We start from the raw sequence: 15,083 nt of genomic DNA, 5'->3' as shown, positions 1-15,083 counted from the left end.
GCGTTTCGGAGACCTTCTCCTTAGTCGTAACAATGTGGTCTGTGAGTTTGAGAAATTTAAAGACCCATGTACCCTCCCCCATCTAGTGGGTGGTGGTAACATGACATCACAGCTTAATCAACCCACACCTGTAGTTTCATTCTTAATGAACACATTGATTAAAATGGCCCCACACAATACGTTCCGCACTACCCTGCGCTTGGATTGTATATATCACCATGGCTAATAAGCCTTTATGTATCCAAAGCCCAAGAACAAGGTGTGAGGAAACGCATCATGTGAATAAGGCAAATGCTAAATATCATATAAAATAAACTATAGAAAACTATACATGTGAAAGACGCAAGCTGTCCCCAATGGGGCTCACAATCTAAGATCCCTATCAGTATGTCTTTGGAGTGTGGGAGGAATATATGCCCTGTATGATCTCATAGGTGGGATCAAATCACCAATACAGTATATGAAAGATTACAGCGTAATGAGGTATTCCCATCTTGCAAAGTAATGGCATATCACTAAACTTGGGGGGGGTCTTTGAAGGGGAGGAAGGACTATGTCAGAGCTGCGGCCCTTTCATTCTCAGGATCGGTGGAGGTCCCAGAGGTCAGAGGCCCGCCGATCATAAAGTAACAACATATCCATCACTTTCTGAGATGGGAATACCAATATAAAGAGCATTAGGCTTTACATTCGTTTGTGTCACTTAGCTTTTCTCAACATCTGAACTGCTCCTGTATTATTGTATATTAAAGGTGTTATCCAATAGTACAAACAGCCCCCCAAACAATGCTGGGGCCCCTCCTATAGACGATACTAACCCACGCCCCTCCGGATCCCTGCATGGCCACCACTGCATCTACTCGTCGCGCGGATGAAAACATCCAGCGACTGGGGGGGGGAGGTCAGATGACCGTTGTGTGTACTATGTTAGCCATAGTGGTTGTCACCCGGCTTTTCTGGAAACAACTCTGACAGAAGACAATGGGGGTCATTTCCAAAGACCGGCTTTTTACCCCAGTCTTTGTTTCTGCTCTGTGCCGCCGTAGGATTCACCTGATTTATGACGAGGTGTGCACCCTGTCCCAGCCCACGTCACTCCCTCGCCACTCCAAAAAATATTGTGGCACAGGCGTTTAAGAAGTCCTTGAAACTTGTTTTACGCCAAAAACAGACATAACGCTCGTCATAAATAACCCGCAATTACATGTATATGTGATGGGCATTCATTTGATTTTATTGTGAAAGTGCCCAATTTTAAAGGGATTTAAAAAAAAATTAGGAATAGAAAATAAAAGCTTTTTTTAATTTTTTCCCCACTATTTTACTTTAGCATGATTTTAATTTTCATCAGTATTAAATCAATATTAGCCCAGCCTCTGGACTATAAAATGAATAATTGAAATCTAATAAACTTTATTTGAAATATAAAGTAAAAAAAAAAAAGTTTGTCATTTTTACAAAAAAAAAAACACCTAACACACACCAAAAAATAACAACATTGCTTTTTTCCATTCCCCCACCCTGAAGTAATAATAATAAAAGTCTCATGTAGCCCTAAATGGTGCTAGTGAAGTCTAATGGTAGTAATGAAAACAAAATCTTATTCTTTTAAAACCACCCGTTATATGACTACATGGAGTAGAACATAAATAGTATGGCTCTTGGAACGCGGTTACATAAAATAGCAGGACATGCTATTATTGTGCAAAAGTAGTAAACTAAAACTAAAACTATACATATTTGTCTCCACTGTAACCGTACAATAGCCATAAGCATGTTAGTTATAGAGCACAATAAACAGCCTTTGAAAAACACACAATAGGCCCGGTTAGTTATCCCCCTATCTGAAGGAGAAGTGTATAACTAATTGATGGTGGGGGTCCAAACACTGTGACCCCCAATTTCCCAGAGAGTCCCTCCTGTCCTAATCGACCGGCACGACGAGCTTGCGCCCTGCTGCTCCGTTCCATGGAATTGGCAAAGAGAGTGAAAAATCATCCTTAAAGAGGTTATGCAGTGGTAAAATATTGCTCACCGGTCCTCGATACGTCATTAATATCAGATCAGCGGGGGTCTGACTCCGGGCACCGCCACCTATCAGCTGTTTGAGGGGTTTTTAGCAATCGTACGAGCGCTGCGGCCTCTTCAGTTTTTACCTACAGGCCATCTCCTTTGTAATGGTGGTGCAGTGTAATTACAGCTTCCTCTCCCTTTCACTGGGATGGGATGAGCAGTTGTGATTACATTGCACCGCCACTAGAAGGCGTGCAGGTAAATATCGAAGAGGACCCAGCACTCCACAAACTCCTTCATACAGACGGGAGTCGGACACTCGCCGATCATCTTCTGTGGATGACCTGTCCTGAGGATGTCAGCAATATTATACCACTGCACAACCCCTTTAAATTGGGGGGGAGGGGGGGGGATTGAGATTGTAATTTTAGACCATCGCCCATCCCAAATCACCACAATTATCCATGAGCTGTGTGTTATTGCGGCTCCTCGCTATTTGTGATTTGTTTTAATCCTGAACTGTCCCTTTAAGTCGTTCTGTTTAGCACAACCAGCTGTTTTATATGTTTTCGATTTTTAGATATTAAATCCGGTACGCCATGTTCCTTTTTGCAGGTGGCAGAACTTTCCAGTGGGATTTTGTTAATGGTCTTTTAGAGAATGCAATTTATGGAGGACGAGTAGATAACTACTTTGATTTACGAGTTCTGCGCTCCTATCTGGAACAGTTCTTCAATGCTCATGCATCAGGGATGAGGGGAAACAAGATGACGTTCCCATTGTCCATCTCCTTGCCAAATTCCTGCAGCATAATGGTAAGATTTCTGATGCTTGGGTGGTTTAAGTAATCAGGAAAGATGGGGTTCGGTGTCTGCAGTGAAACCAGCAGATTTCCATCATCACCTATAAAACCGATCAAAAGTGTCATGTGTAATACCTTTTACATTAACCCTTTTGATTCCAGGGGGTGTTGGACATTTTGAACCTCTGATAGCCAGGCCGATGTGTGCACCACGTACAAATAAAACCCAAATTACACGTTGGCACGTTATGGCTCTTTATACGCACTGGCACCTTCATGCAATTTTGCATCAAAATTTAATTTTTCATTAAAGATAGCCTAAAAGCTGATATTGGGATGACTTCCCATCACTGATTCTGCTCTATTAGAGGAAAAACGACAATAATGGAAGTGCTGGATTTGGCACAGAACTGACAAACGGAACTGAACAGACTGCAATGGGGTCAGTTCAGTTTCAGATGGCAACCTGTTTTTTTTCTCGGTTGCATGCAGAACTTTTTTTTTTTTTTTTGTCTGGTGTTTTTGACACAAACAGAGCCTCCAACATGTGAACAAGCCCTTTATACACATCTTTATTTAAAAAAAAAAAAAACTGATCTGGAAAGACCAAAAATCTAGTTTTAAGCTGAAAATACTTTAAAAAGTTACAACCGATAATAGAAGGGATTACAGACCTTGAAAAGTAAGTGTGCCACCAAATCCCATATATTTCCTGATGAACCTATTGATTGTGGTTGCCTTGATAGGTTGCTGCCAACCATGCCCACCTTTTATGTAACGTTGTGGCAAACAGGAATTACTAAAAAATCATCCAAAGAACTAACATCCAGAGAGTCGCACACAAAAACCATGTAAAAATACTGTATCAGGGTGTGCAAGGCTTATATATACCACAAGTGTATACGTCAACAAGTGCTCATGCAGTCAAAGACACTGAATCTCGAGGTCTTGTTCAAAATATATACTGTACAATGCAAGTAGGTGCAGAGTGCACAGCATGCATAAAAAAACAATAATTTAAGGGTTTGTCTCGTCTGAGACATCCGTGGAAAATCGCTAGGATATGCCACCAATGTTAGATAGGTGCGGGTGGCACCTGTGGGACCCGCACCTGTCTTCAGAACGGGACTCCTAAAGTGAATGGTGAGCAGCCACACATGCAGGGGTGCACCACCAATGAGGCCAGGTGATGCGACCACCTCAGGTAGAGGCAAGAGGGGGGCAGCGAAAGGGCCATTATTGCACACAGGATCGGGACAGTGTAAAATGTTGGTGCGACTTATTTGATCCAGACACTGGTAAACGTCTGGGTGAGGGCATCAGTAAATGGCCCAGCAGAGGGAGAGGTTAGGTGAGGAAGTGCTGGTCTTCTCACTGCTTTCCTGGAAAAAAGACTACCATATGTATTCTCAGATTGATGGGGGTTGAGGGGGTTGATAACATGCACAGTCATATTCCGTCCCACCAGAGGACAAAACGACACTCTCTTATGTAAGGTTAGATGTATTACTGCATAACAAGTTATATTTGTCATTTAGGAGTTTAGGAAATATGGGCAATAACCACATCTGCTCCAGGAAATAACTTATCAGTGGTTCCCTGTATGACAACTATTTTCCAGTTAATGTCCGTTCCTTCATGTCAGTGGCATTACATATGTCATCAGTCATCTCGGTTCACATATGGCTTGTACAATCTACGATTAGGATCATTTACCGGTCACTCCTAATTCTCAGGTTTTGTTTCTTATAGGAGTACCGCAATGTGATTGAAGGCCTGCCTGAGGATGATAAGCCTGCTTTCTTTGGGCTTCCTGCTAATATTGCACGTTCTTCCCAGCGCATGATCAGTTCTCAGGTAATGTGCCAGTTTTGAGTATGTTTCAACAATTGGATACATACGTACCACAGAGATAGGGTTGTACATGATGATTGAGAGGTGGCTCAGTGGTTAGCATGCTGAGGTTCTGGGTTTGTAACTGGCCAAGGACAAGATCTGCATGTTCTCCCTGTGCGTGCATCACTTTCCTCCCACTCCAAAACATACCATTAGGTTAATTGGCTTTTTATGAAGTTGATCCCAAGGTGTTTCAAAGATATGGAAGTGAGACTAAGGGACAGTTACTGATGTGAGTGATGACATGAGAGGGAAACCACACAGACTATGCATGAATATAGAGAGAGGAGAGTACCCATGGAGTATGTTGCAAGGGGGAGAGAAAATTGCACACTCCTCGCATCAATGTCTGCCAGCCCATGGAAGAACAGATCTCCCACGAACTGCAGAAGGAAAAATCAGTCCAGGAAAACAAGCTGTGCTGATACATGGGAGCTAGTGAAAGCAGCAGCATCCTGAACACACCAATCTCACATCCAGCATGTATAACTGGGAGGCATGACAGAAGTCTGAAACTAGCAGTGGGTTATAAACTGAATTTCAGGGGGTTCTGAAAATGAAAGAAGGAATGAAGATTGCAGACTGAAAGTTTAGTGAAGAGTTATGATATTTACTTACATAGTGTGGCGCTACCTGGTGGTCAAAGTGCAATGTGCACATCCAGCTGGGTGCTGCTGGTCCGCTTTCCACAGGGAAGAGACACATCTTTATCACAGTAGCTCCTTGACACTGAAAGCAATTTCTGTTGGCTGATCTGCATTGATCAGAGGGTCACTGTGTAGAGGTCTGTCTGTGGGGAGAGACTGAGCATGTGTGACCGCAGCGGTAGGTGGAAATGCACCTTGCTATAGACTTTGAATGCAATATTCTGCTGCACATTGGGCGCAGCGTCTTATCTTAAGCCCTCCTGTAAAACCATGCCCACTTTTCTCTAAGCCCACACTCTTTGGCGGAAAAAGTGTCTAAAACCTGTAATAAATATGCTGTAAGGCATAAGTGCCAGAATTCTGCGCCATCTGCAGTATTGAAATAGGCCCCATAGCGAGAAGTCCTTTGTAATGTCATCCAAGCGCAATAAAAACGAGTGCAGGGAATGGAGGTTTTTATTTCTTTTTTTTTTTTTACATGTGACAGTTTTAGTTTTTTTGGGGATTATATCGAAAGCAGTAAAATCGGCTGTCTGATAGTATTATCAAAAGAAAGTCCTGCAAGTTTAGCTGCTCTTCCGTCTCTCCGCAAGGTCACTGGGAAGCTCAGACGACGCCTTTTCTCATGCTGTTTGTCGAGCGACTTTTTTTTTCAAAGCCATTATCACTCTTAACTTATTATGGGATTTGCAGAGTGTGGCACAGAAGCCTTTAGCAATAGTCAACAGTTCTGAGTTATTGACCCTCCGAGAGAGACAAGGCATGAATATTAAACTCTGCCGAATCTCCCAGATCGGCTTTCTCTTTACACAGCAGCGTCATTTTGTCATATATTAACCTTTTATAAAGGGAAGCGTCTCTTCTTGGAAATTATATTTGTGGTAGGACTTTTGACCTTGATAATAGAATTTCCTTTAATAGACTACATGACAGCCAACACAGTGTGCGAAATCTGAATGCTGGTAACAGCATCAACACCGAGGTCAGTTTTATTTTGACCATGAAGACCATCCAGGTTTTTTGCTACAGCAGACCCCTCGCATGTTAGCCTACACGTTGTGAATGTTGAATCTGTTCCTAAAGGGACATTAATGGTTAAAGGGGATGCCTCATCAAAGACTTTGATGGCATATCACTGGGGTATGCCATCAAAGTTAAGTAGGTGCGAGTCCCACCTCTGAGACCCGGACCTATCTCCAGAACGGCCCCCCAGAGTGAAGGAGAGAGCTCTGCTATTTTCAGAAGTTACGCTGGGTTCACACCTAAGCGTACTGAACGAGCGCTCTGTATGCGCGATTATTTCGGGCGTTTACTTACGCAGCCGGCAAACAAGCAAACGCCCATTGTCGCGCCTTCCCGGAAGTCTATGTACGGGAACGCGCGACACTACGCCCCAAAGAAGCTCCTGTACTTCTTGGGGCATAGGGCGTTTTACAGCGCGTTCGTACGCGCTGTAAAACGCTCAGGTGAGAACCATGACCATAGGGAATCATTGGTTCTTGCCTGTTGAGCGTTTTACAGCGCGTAGGAACTTGCTGTAAAACGCTCAGGTGTGAACCCTAGCGTCATAGAAATGAATGGAGAGGGCACAGTGCAAGCGCGGCCACTTCTCCATTCACTTCTATGGGGCTGACATAGCCAGGCCAGCCCTTTGGCAGTTAAATGAATGGAAGGTAGCTGCTCTCCGCTCCCTTCTGGACTCCCAATCTGGAGATATCCTAGTGATATGCCACCAGGTGAGATCAAGAAAGCACCTGCTGGTCAGTTTACCCAGAGTGCAAAGCATCCACTAAGAGCCACCTCTGTCTCTCCTATCTTTCTTCTCTCTCTACTTCTCTACTTCTCTATCTTCCACCCTCCCTCCCCACTTCTCTCCCCTGTACACACTCTCTCTTACCCCTCCTCCCTCCTTCACTTCCTCTTTACCTCTCTTCCTTTTGCCTTGCTCCCTTCCCTTCTAGATCCTTCTCTCTATCACTCCCTTTCTCCTCTCCCTCCCCCTTTTCTACCCTCTCTCCATTCTTCTCCTCCTCTCTCTCTTTCTCTCACTCTGTTTCCCTTCTTCTCTTCCTCCCCCATTCTCTCTATCTCTCTCCTCCTCTCCTTTCCTCTTCCTTCCTCACTCTCTCCATCGACTCCTCTTTCCCTCTACCTGTGTCCCTGCTTCTCCACTTTTCCCTCTCCTTCTGACTCCCCTCTGCCTCCTTCTCCACCTCATCCTCTCCCTCTGCTTCCCTCTCTGCTTCCCTCTCTGCCTCTCTCTCCACATCCCTCTCTTTCTCCTTCTCCCTCCCCCTTTTCTACCATCTCTCCATTCTTCTCCTCCTCTCTCCCTTTCTCTCTGCCTCCTTCTGCACTTCACCCTCTGCTTCCCTCTCTGCCTCTCTTTCTCCTCATCCCTCTCTTTCTCCTCATCCCTCTCTTTCTCCTCATCCCTCTCTTTCTCCTCATCCCTCTCTTTCTCCTCATCCCTCTCTTTCTCCTCATCCCTCTCTTTCTCCTCATCCCTCTCTTTCTCCTCATCCCTCTCTTTCTCCTCATCCCTCTCTTTCTCCTCATCCCTCTCTTTCTCCTCATCCCTCTCTTTCTCCTCATCCCTCTCTTTCTCCTCATCCCTCTCTTTCTCCTCATCCCTCTCTTTCTCCTCATCCCTCTCTTTCTCCTCCTCTCAGTCCCTTTCCCTCTCTCCCCTTTCCCCTGGTGGTGTTGCAGAGGAATTGAACATTTCTGGTTATAATATTCCATATTCCGCAGCGCTTTACAATTCAGAGGGTTCATGTACAAAACAAAAGACATCACAATGTAACTGGCAAATATACAACTGGGACACTAGGAGTCAGGGTCCTGCAAGAGCTTCCAGGTTATCAGGAACACATGCAATAAAACCAGTCTTTATTTTATTTTTTTAAAGGATTCTTCATCTGTTCCCCTGTAATCTGTGTGGAAGCCTTCCTGTAAGTGTTCAGTATCTCTTCAGCACCACCGCAAAATGACACCGCCCACAGTAAAATCAATGTGTTTGTGTAAAACAGGAGTGGTTGGTCCTCCAGACATTGAAGAGGACACAACGCTCACACATTCGCTTTGGCCCCATGAAACTGCTTATTGGTGAGGGTCATCGGAGCCGGACCTCCACCAATCTGATATTTATGACCTTTTCTGAGAGTAGGTCTTTAGAATCATGCAGTCAAGAAGGTGGAAAAACTGAGAAGACATGTACACACTCAAATCTTGCCCCCCTACCTCCCTTCATCTTGATTGATGTCCCTGAGGACACGGCACATCAGCAGCAGAATTGCCAAAATCCAGCTTTTTCAACATTGTGTTCCACTTCCGGCGCATGCGCAGTGAAGCAAGGTCTACTTACCCTGACTGCAGCAGCTCTCTGCACATGAGCGCATCAGAAGAGGATTACAACAGCACATTCACAGGATTTTAGCAAAGCTTCTGCTGATGTACTCTGTCCTCAGAAACACCAGTCAAGATGGATGCGGTGGGATTTGAATGCAGTCAATTTGACTTGGCTTCTCAGCGTCTCCACCTCCTTAACAGCAAACCGTTAATTTACATAACATGCCAGTAATTGGGTGTTACACTTTTTTTAGACATCTGTTTGGGATACAAAACACTTTTCCAGAAAGTAGAGGAGCAGAACGGTCTGGTTGTGGTGGCATTTTGGGGGGGGGGGGGGGGGGGGGGGGGGATGTTAAAAAGCTTCACTTTTAACTCATAATTCCCTAATAGGCTACATGAAAATAGGTTTTCTCACACCTGTGAGTTTTCCAAAAATGCTTCATATGTCATAGGGACATATCAAAGGTTTTGATCTGTGAGGGTCTGAGTACTGAGACCCCTACCAATCACTAGAAGGAGGGGAGAGAAGTGCTCACATATTGCATTCTCTCTCCTCGCTGGGCCTGTCTCCATTCAGTCTCCTGCAGCGAGGAGAGAGTGCTATGGGAGAGCCCTTCTGTCTCGCGATCAGTGGGGGTCTCAGCACTCCACTCAGAGCCCATCGATCAAACCTTTTGATGTGTCTCATGTGATATATCAAAAAATGTCTGAAAACTCTGTGACCCTTTTATCTAGACAACTCAATGTGACTCCAAGCAGGATCTACCCTTCTGTTTTCCCCATTCTTTTGCTTTTGAAGTAAAGGCATGAACAGATGAGGTCTTTTTACACGGACCAATGATCCGTAAAATTATCCAGAAAGAGAGTTTGTATAAAAGCTCCGTTTTCGATAATCTGCCAGTGTAAAAGACGCCGGCGATCACCCAATGAATGAGCAAACACTTGTCCATCAGGTGATCGGCATAGAACATCATCGTTCCTGTGCAGCAGATTGTGGTGTATAAACATCTTCTGCTGCGCTGGGACAATCATTTTCTGTGGGGACAAGTGATCGCAGTATTGATACAGTGGAAATGATCGCTGCATGGGAATGTCGCCCCTAATCTCCACCGATGATCTGCTTAGTTCCTGACAGATTATTGGTCTGTGTAAAAGGACCCTAAGGGCTGTATTATAGTGGCCGAGGATCAGACAGATCATTGCCAAAAGGCGTTTGTAGGAACTCTCGTCATCGATGATCTGCCGCTGTAAAGATGCCACTGATGAACGGGCAAAACGCTCAGTCATCGGGTAATTGATCACTGTTTGCCGGTGTGCGATCTAAACACGCTCTGCTGCCAGCAAATAATGATTCTGTATGGAGACGAGCGATGGCATTAGCGATCACTCCTTCCCGTACTGTGTAGGAGATCACGGCATGTAATTGCCGCGGTCTCCTCCACTGACGAGCAGGCGATTGTCGGGAAGGAACACTAAATCTAACAGTGTAATACAGCCCTAAGGCTGGGGCTGCATCTTGACTTTTTGTAGCACTTTTTGATTTCAAGTGACAGCCGTAGTCCAAAGCAGTAAGCTGACAAGTACGCAGTCTTGTGCCCTCAGCTGACGCTCACTGCTGTCTTACTGGTTGTCCATCCAGATATAATATCAGTTCTACGACCCTTCTCCCCCCTTTCTTCTCTGCCTTTGTTAAGCTGGTTAGCGGTGGTTTTTCACTGCCGAGAGCGGCAGAGATCTCCCTTTTGTTTGTACTTAACCTTCAGCCAGATATGTTGGCATCGCTTTGTGTGTGCAGTATAAAGATGCCGCGCTGTGACAGATAGCGTTAGTGTGTGAGCAGCTGATGCAGTACACTGTGCCGAAAACCGCCTGCAACAAAGTGACTCATCCTCAGAAATCAGTGGATCCCCGCAGCAGTCTGCAGTCTGACAGACGCTCAGATCTCACCATGTATATGCAAAGTCTTTCCCTGGATTAAAGTGTCTGGCGAAGTTCAGTCTTCTGTGCTTTTACACCGTCAGCTCTTAATTCTAGATTCTGAACGGTTCTTATAATGAATTTCAGAGGAACGTGCTGCATTCATGATTTACTTCCTCATCGCTTGTATATTCGACAGATTCTTCGTAGTGCCCATGTCATTTCTGAAAGTTGTATATATTTCTGCGCATGTTATAGGAGTAGATTCCTCTTGCTGACATTGCTGTCCTAGTATAGACAGTCACTGCCTCCTGCAAGATCAGTACACTCTTCCCCTTCTGCCACTGTTTATGCCATCTGATTGGCTGCAAGGCTTACTATCTCTGCCCACTTCATGGCACTGTCCCTGTGACATTCAGACATGTACTGTCATGGCTAGAGAAACCACAGCGTCATATAGGTATTACAAGACCAGGAGGAAAATAATGTGTTAATTTGACATTAAAGATTTTCTGCTTTTGATAAAAGGGTTGTCTCACTTCAGTAAATGGCATTTATCATGTAGAGAAAGTTAATACAAGGCACTTACTAATGTATTGTGGTTGTCCGTATTGCCTCCTTTGCTGGCTTGATTCATTTTTCCATCACATTACACATTGCTCGTTCCCATGGTTACGACCACCCTGCAATCCATTAGTGGTGGTCGTACATGCACACTGTAGGAAAAAGCGCTAGCCTATGTGCGCTTCCACGGTCCTGGCCACCAGAGAGGCCGGCACGTTTTCCTATAGTGTGCAAGCATGACCACTGATGGATTGCAGGGTGGTCGTAACCATGGAAACGAGCAGTGTATAATGTAATGGAAGAATTAATCAAGCCAGCATGGACAATCACAATACATTAGTAAGTGCCTTGTATTAACTTTATTTACATAATAAATACCATTTGCTGAAGTGAGACAACCCCTTTAAAGCAGTTTTTTCCAATTTGTATCAACATCTTTTAAAATAATTATTTATGGTCGCTGTAATTTTGTAATGTATTTCTTTTACATTTCTTTCTCCTGTCTTCTGTTCTGGACTGTGGTCACATGACCAGGTCCATACAGCTCTTATTTCCTGTGATGTTATGTCCATGGGCGGGGCAGTGATAGTGTATTGTCTATATAACTAGATGGGTGGGAGGAGCTATAAACTAGCTGGGCGTTGTTAGGGGCGGAGCTGGAGCTGTGGCAGAGGAAGGAGAAGTGCATCATGGGTTTGGTTGGATACAGGAACAGGAAGTGCCACATACAGGATGGAAACAAACCAGAAGGATTGGATTACATAGTCAAAATGGTTCAGGAGAGTCCAAACTGAAAAAGAAAAAGCATGGGGAACATGTACTTAAAGTAATCAACTACATGAGCAGATCTGTTGAGAACCATAGTAAATCGGGGAAAACCCTTTAAGAAAAGGTAAAACCAATGACTTAAATGATGTGTGTATAGAGCCGACCTCTATATTCTGTATCCTACAAGTGAATTCTATATACTGACCGTCCTATGAAACACAATATCTTATAATTCTCCGTCTGTCTCATCCCATTGATATCAGACTAAAGGAATTGTATTGTTGGTCACAGAATGCCAAAAGGACTTGTAATCTTCTCACTCATATGTAGTAGGGGGGATTATTCCACATAGCAGGCGTCAGCTGCTGCAGAACCTCGTTTTGAAGAGGTATCAGGAATTTTAGCCTGATTACTGATTAAATAACACAAAGCTTCTTTTATTTTCAAAATGAGGTTGTGAGACAGCTACTCCAGAAAAGGGGTCAGTCAGAAAGTGATTTGAAGCTCCACTAAACCTTTTAAAGGGGTTGTCCCACCATAAGAATGTATTACCTAACCCAGGGGATGGAACCCCCGTGATTATGAGAATGCGTTCCTGGAGTGAATGGAGCAACGGACAGACATGATGCCGCTCCATTCAACTCTATGGGTCCTCTGAAGAGAAGCCAAGTACAGTGCCCAGCTATCTCCAGCAGGCCCATGGAGATGAGTGGAGCTGCAGAGCACACACATGCTGCTCTTGTGATCTGTGAGGGTCCTAATGGTTAGGCACCCACCCATCAGGTATATATCTCCTATACTGTGGATGGCTGATAAGCAGGGCCACCCTTAGGTTACATGGCACCCTGTGCAAGAAGACCTTTTGGTGACCTCTCCAAAACACACACCTCCGCAAGCGATTATGGGGAGTCAGGGGCGGACTGGGAACTTAAACTGGCCCTGGAAAAAATACTAAAAGGGGCTCCGTTTTGTAGTCTGGTCCAAATAGATGGAAGGCAGGGCCAACACAAGTAGGTGGGGCCAGCATTACCATATTGTGGCACATTATACCACCCCAGCAAAGACAAATATCACAGTCCATCACAAAATACTGCCGCCAGCAGAACAAAATGCATCCCCAAAAACTTCCACTGGCCGGCTGTGAAGAGGGCCCAGGTGGCCCCCTGGGCATTGGCCCATCGGGAAATTTCCCTGTAAGGTCTATGGCCAATCCGCCCCTGTTGGGAATTAATACACTAAACCAGTAGCATAAATTTTAAAATATAACTTAATTTTATTAAGAAAAGTTAATGCTTAATAGATTGTCCCATCTAGCACATTTATAAGGCATTTATCCCCTACACAGTAAAATCCCCCCATAGTATCCCAACACAGCAGTTGTGCCCCCTTAACACTAGAATGCCATCCAGTAGTTCTTTACCCATAGTGTCCCCACTTAGTAGAATGCCCCACACAGTAGTTATTCTCCGTTAGTGCCCACACATAGTAGGATGCCCCCATAGTGCCGCCACACAGTAGTTATACCCCTTTAGTGTCCCCACTTAGTAGAAGCCCCATAGTGCTTCCACACATAAGTGCTGTCCCCTTAGTCATAATGAAATTAAAGAAAAGTAATATTCACCTAGCCCCGTTCCCATGCTGAATGGAGCACATCATGCTCTCTGCAGCAGCAGTTATGACGTGGGGACGTCCTTGCGCCCATTAAGCTGAGAACGCACAGGCTGATTCCCCAGCTGGGGAATGATTCTGGGGGGGAAGGGGGGCTTTTCAATTTTATTAATACAGACCGTCAATGTTCTAATTGGTTGTAAGAACACCGCAGTTTGGATGCAATGGTATCATTTTTTCCAGGAAGGTTTTTCTGCACCTAGGGCAGTGATAACTAACCTCCAGCACTCCAGCTGTGGTGAAACTATGACTCCCAGCATGCTCCATTCATTTCTATGGAGTTCTGAGAACAGCCAAGCAAGTGTGCATCTTGGGAGTTGTAGTTTTACCACAGCTGGAGTTCCGGAGGTTAGCCATCACTGACCTAGGGGCATGTATCATATTGCTTCCTAAGTGCTGCAGACCAGACCACTGCTTTCCAAGTTGTCTCCATACCACCAAGTGTCATCCCATATAGTACAAGCAACAGCATCCCTCCGGGAAATGTCAGACAAACTGTCGCCGACCGTGCTAGCCACCATGATCCCCATACGTTGCAGCCATTTATACGATCGGTAGCCGAACACTTTGGCTTCTTGAGATTCACATTATGGTCGACTGGGCTTCATAATGTATGTCTGTGTTTTAGATCGCCCATTAAAAGCATTCACTAGGTGAGATTGACTTACTACCAGTAGGTGGCACTTGAGAGAGAGACAGTTTTCTTCCTTCTGGAAGAAGGATAATTTGCATACTTTTCCTGTAAGGGTACTTTCACACTAGCGGTTTTCGTTTCCGGCACTGAGTTCCGTCCTAGGGGCTCAATACTAGAAAAGAACTGATCGGTTTTATCCCCATGCATTCTGAATGGAGAGCATTCCGTTCAGGATGTCTTCAGTTCAGTCTTTTTGACTGATCAGGACGGAGATAATAGCGCAGCATGCTACGGTTTTATCTCCGGCCCAAAAAACTGAACACTTGCCTGAATCCTGGATCCAGCATTTTGTTTCCATAGGAATGTATTAGTGCCGGATCCGGCATTCCGAATGCCGGATCCGTCCTTAAAAATGTGGAAAAAATTATTGAAACGGATACGTTTGTCCGTATGACAAACGGACAGACGGATCCGTTCTTTCAATGCGTTTGTGAGACGGATCTGCATCCGGATCTGTCTACAAATGCTGTCCGGTTGCACGCAGATTTCCGGATCCAGCAGGCAGTTGCATTGACAGAACTGCTTGCCGGATCACTCTGCCGCAAGTGTGAAAGTAGCCTAAGACTTCTTACACCGACTGGATCTCCACAAGACACCTCTCACCTTGTGAACCAGTCCCCTACTCTGTACTGATGATGAGCTGTCCCTCCGAGACAGCGGTCTGCAGATGATTTTTCTGTAATGAGTTGGACATTGACACGCAGGGTAGATACCTATAGGTAGCACTGGTGAGTGTTCTTCTTTTTGCACGCATTCATCA

The 15,083-nt window shown here is 44.9% G+C and overlaps 1 protein-coding gene across 3 annotated transcripts in view; it reads left to right on the top strand.

Moving 5' to 3' along the window:
- DYNC2H1 (dynein cytoplasmic 2 heavy chain 1) overlaps positions 1 to 15,083 on the top strand; it is a 433,565-nt gene that overhangs the window by 286,582 nt on the left and 131,900 nt on the right. For all 3 annotated transcript variants that reach the window (XM_040426277.1, XM_040426279.1, XM_040426278.1), the window contains 2 exons: positions 2,629 to 2,828; positions 4,568 to 4,672. In XM_040426277.1, coding sequence (XP_040282211.1) covers positions 2,629 to 2,828; positions 4,568 to 4,672 — 305 coding nt within the window. The remainder of the gene's footprint in view (positions 1 to 2,628; positions 2,829 to 4,567; positions 4,673 to 15,083) is intronic.

This window comes from Bufo bufo, chromosome 3, assembly GCF_905171765.1.
Source record: "Bufo bufo chromosome 3, aBufBuf1.1, whole genome shotgun sequence".
NCBI classification, from domain to species: Eukaryota; Metazoa; Chordata; class Amphibia; order Anura; family Bufonidae; genus Bufo; species Bufo bufo.
This window is presented reverse-complemented; position numbering and strand designations above follow the sequence as displayed.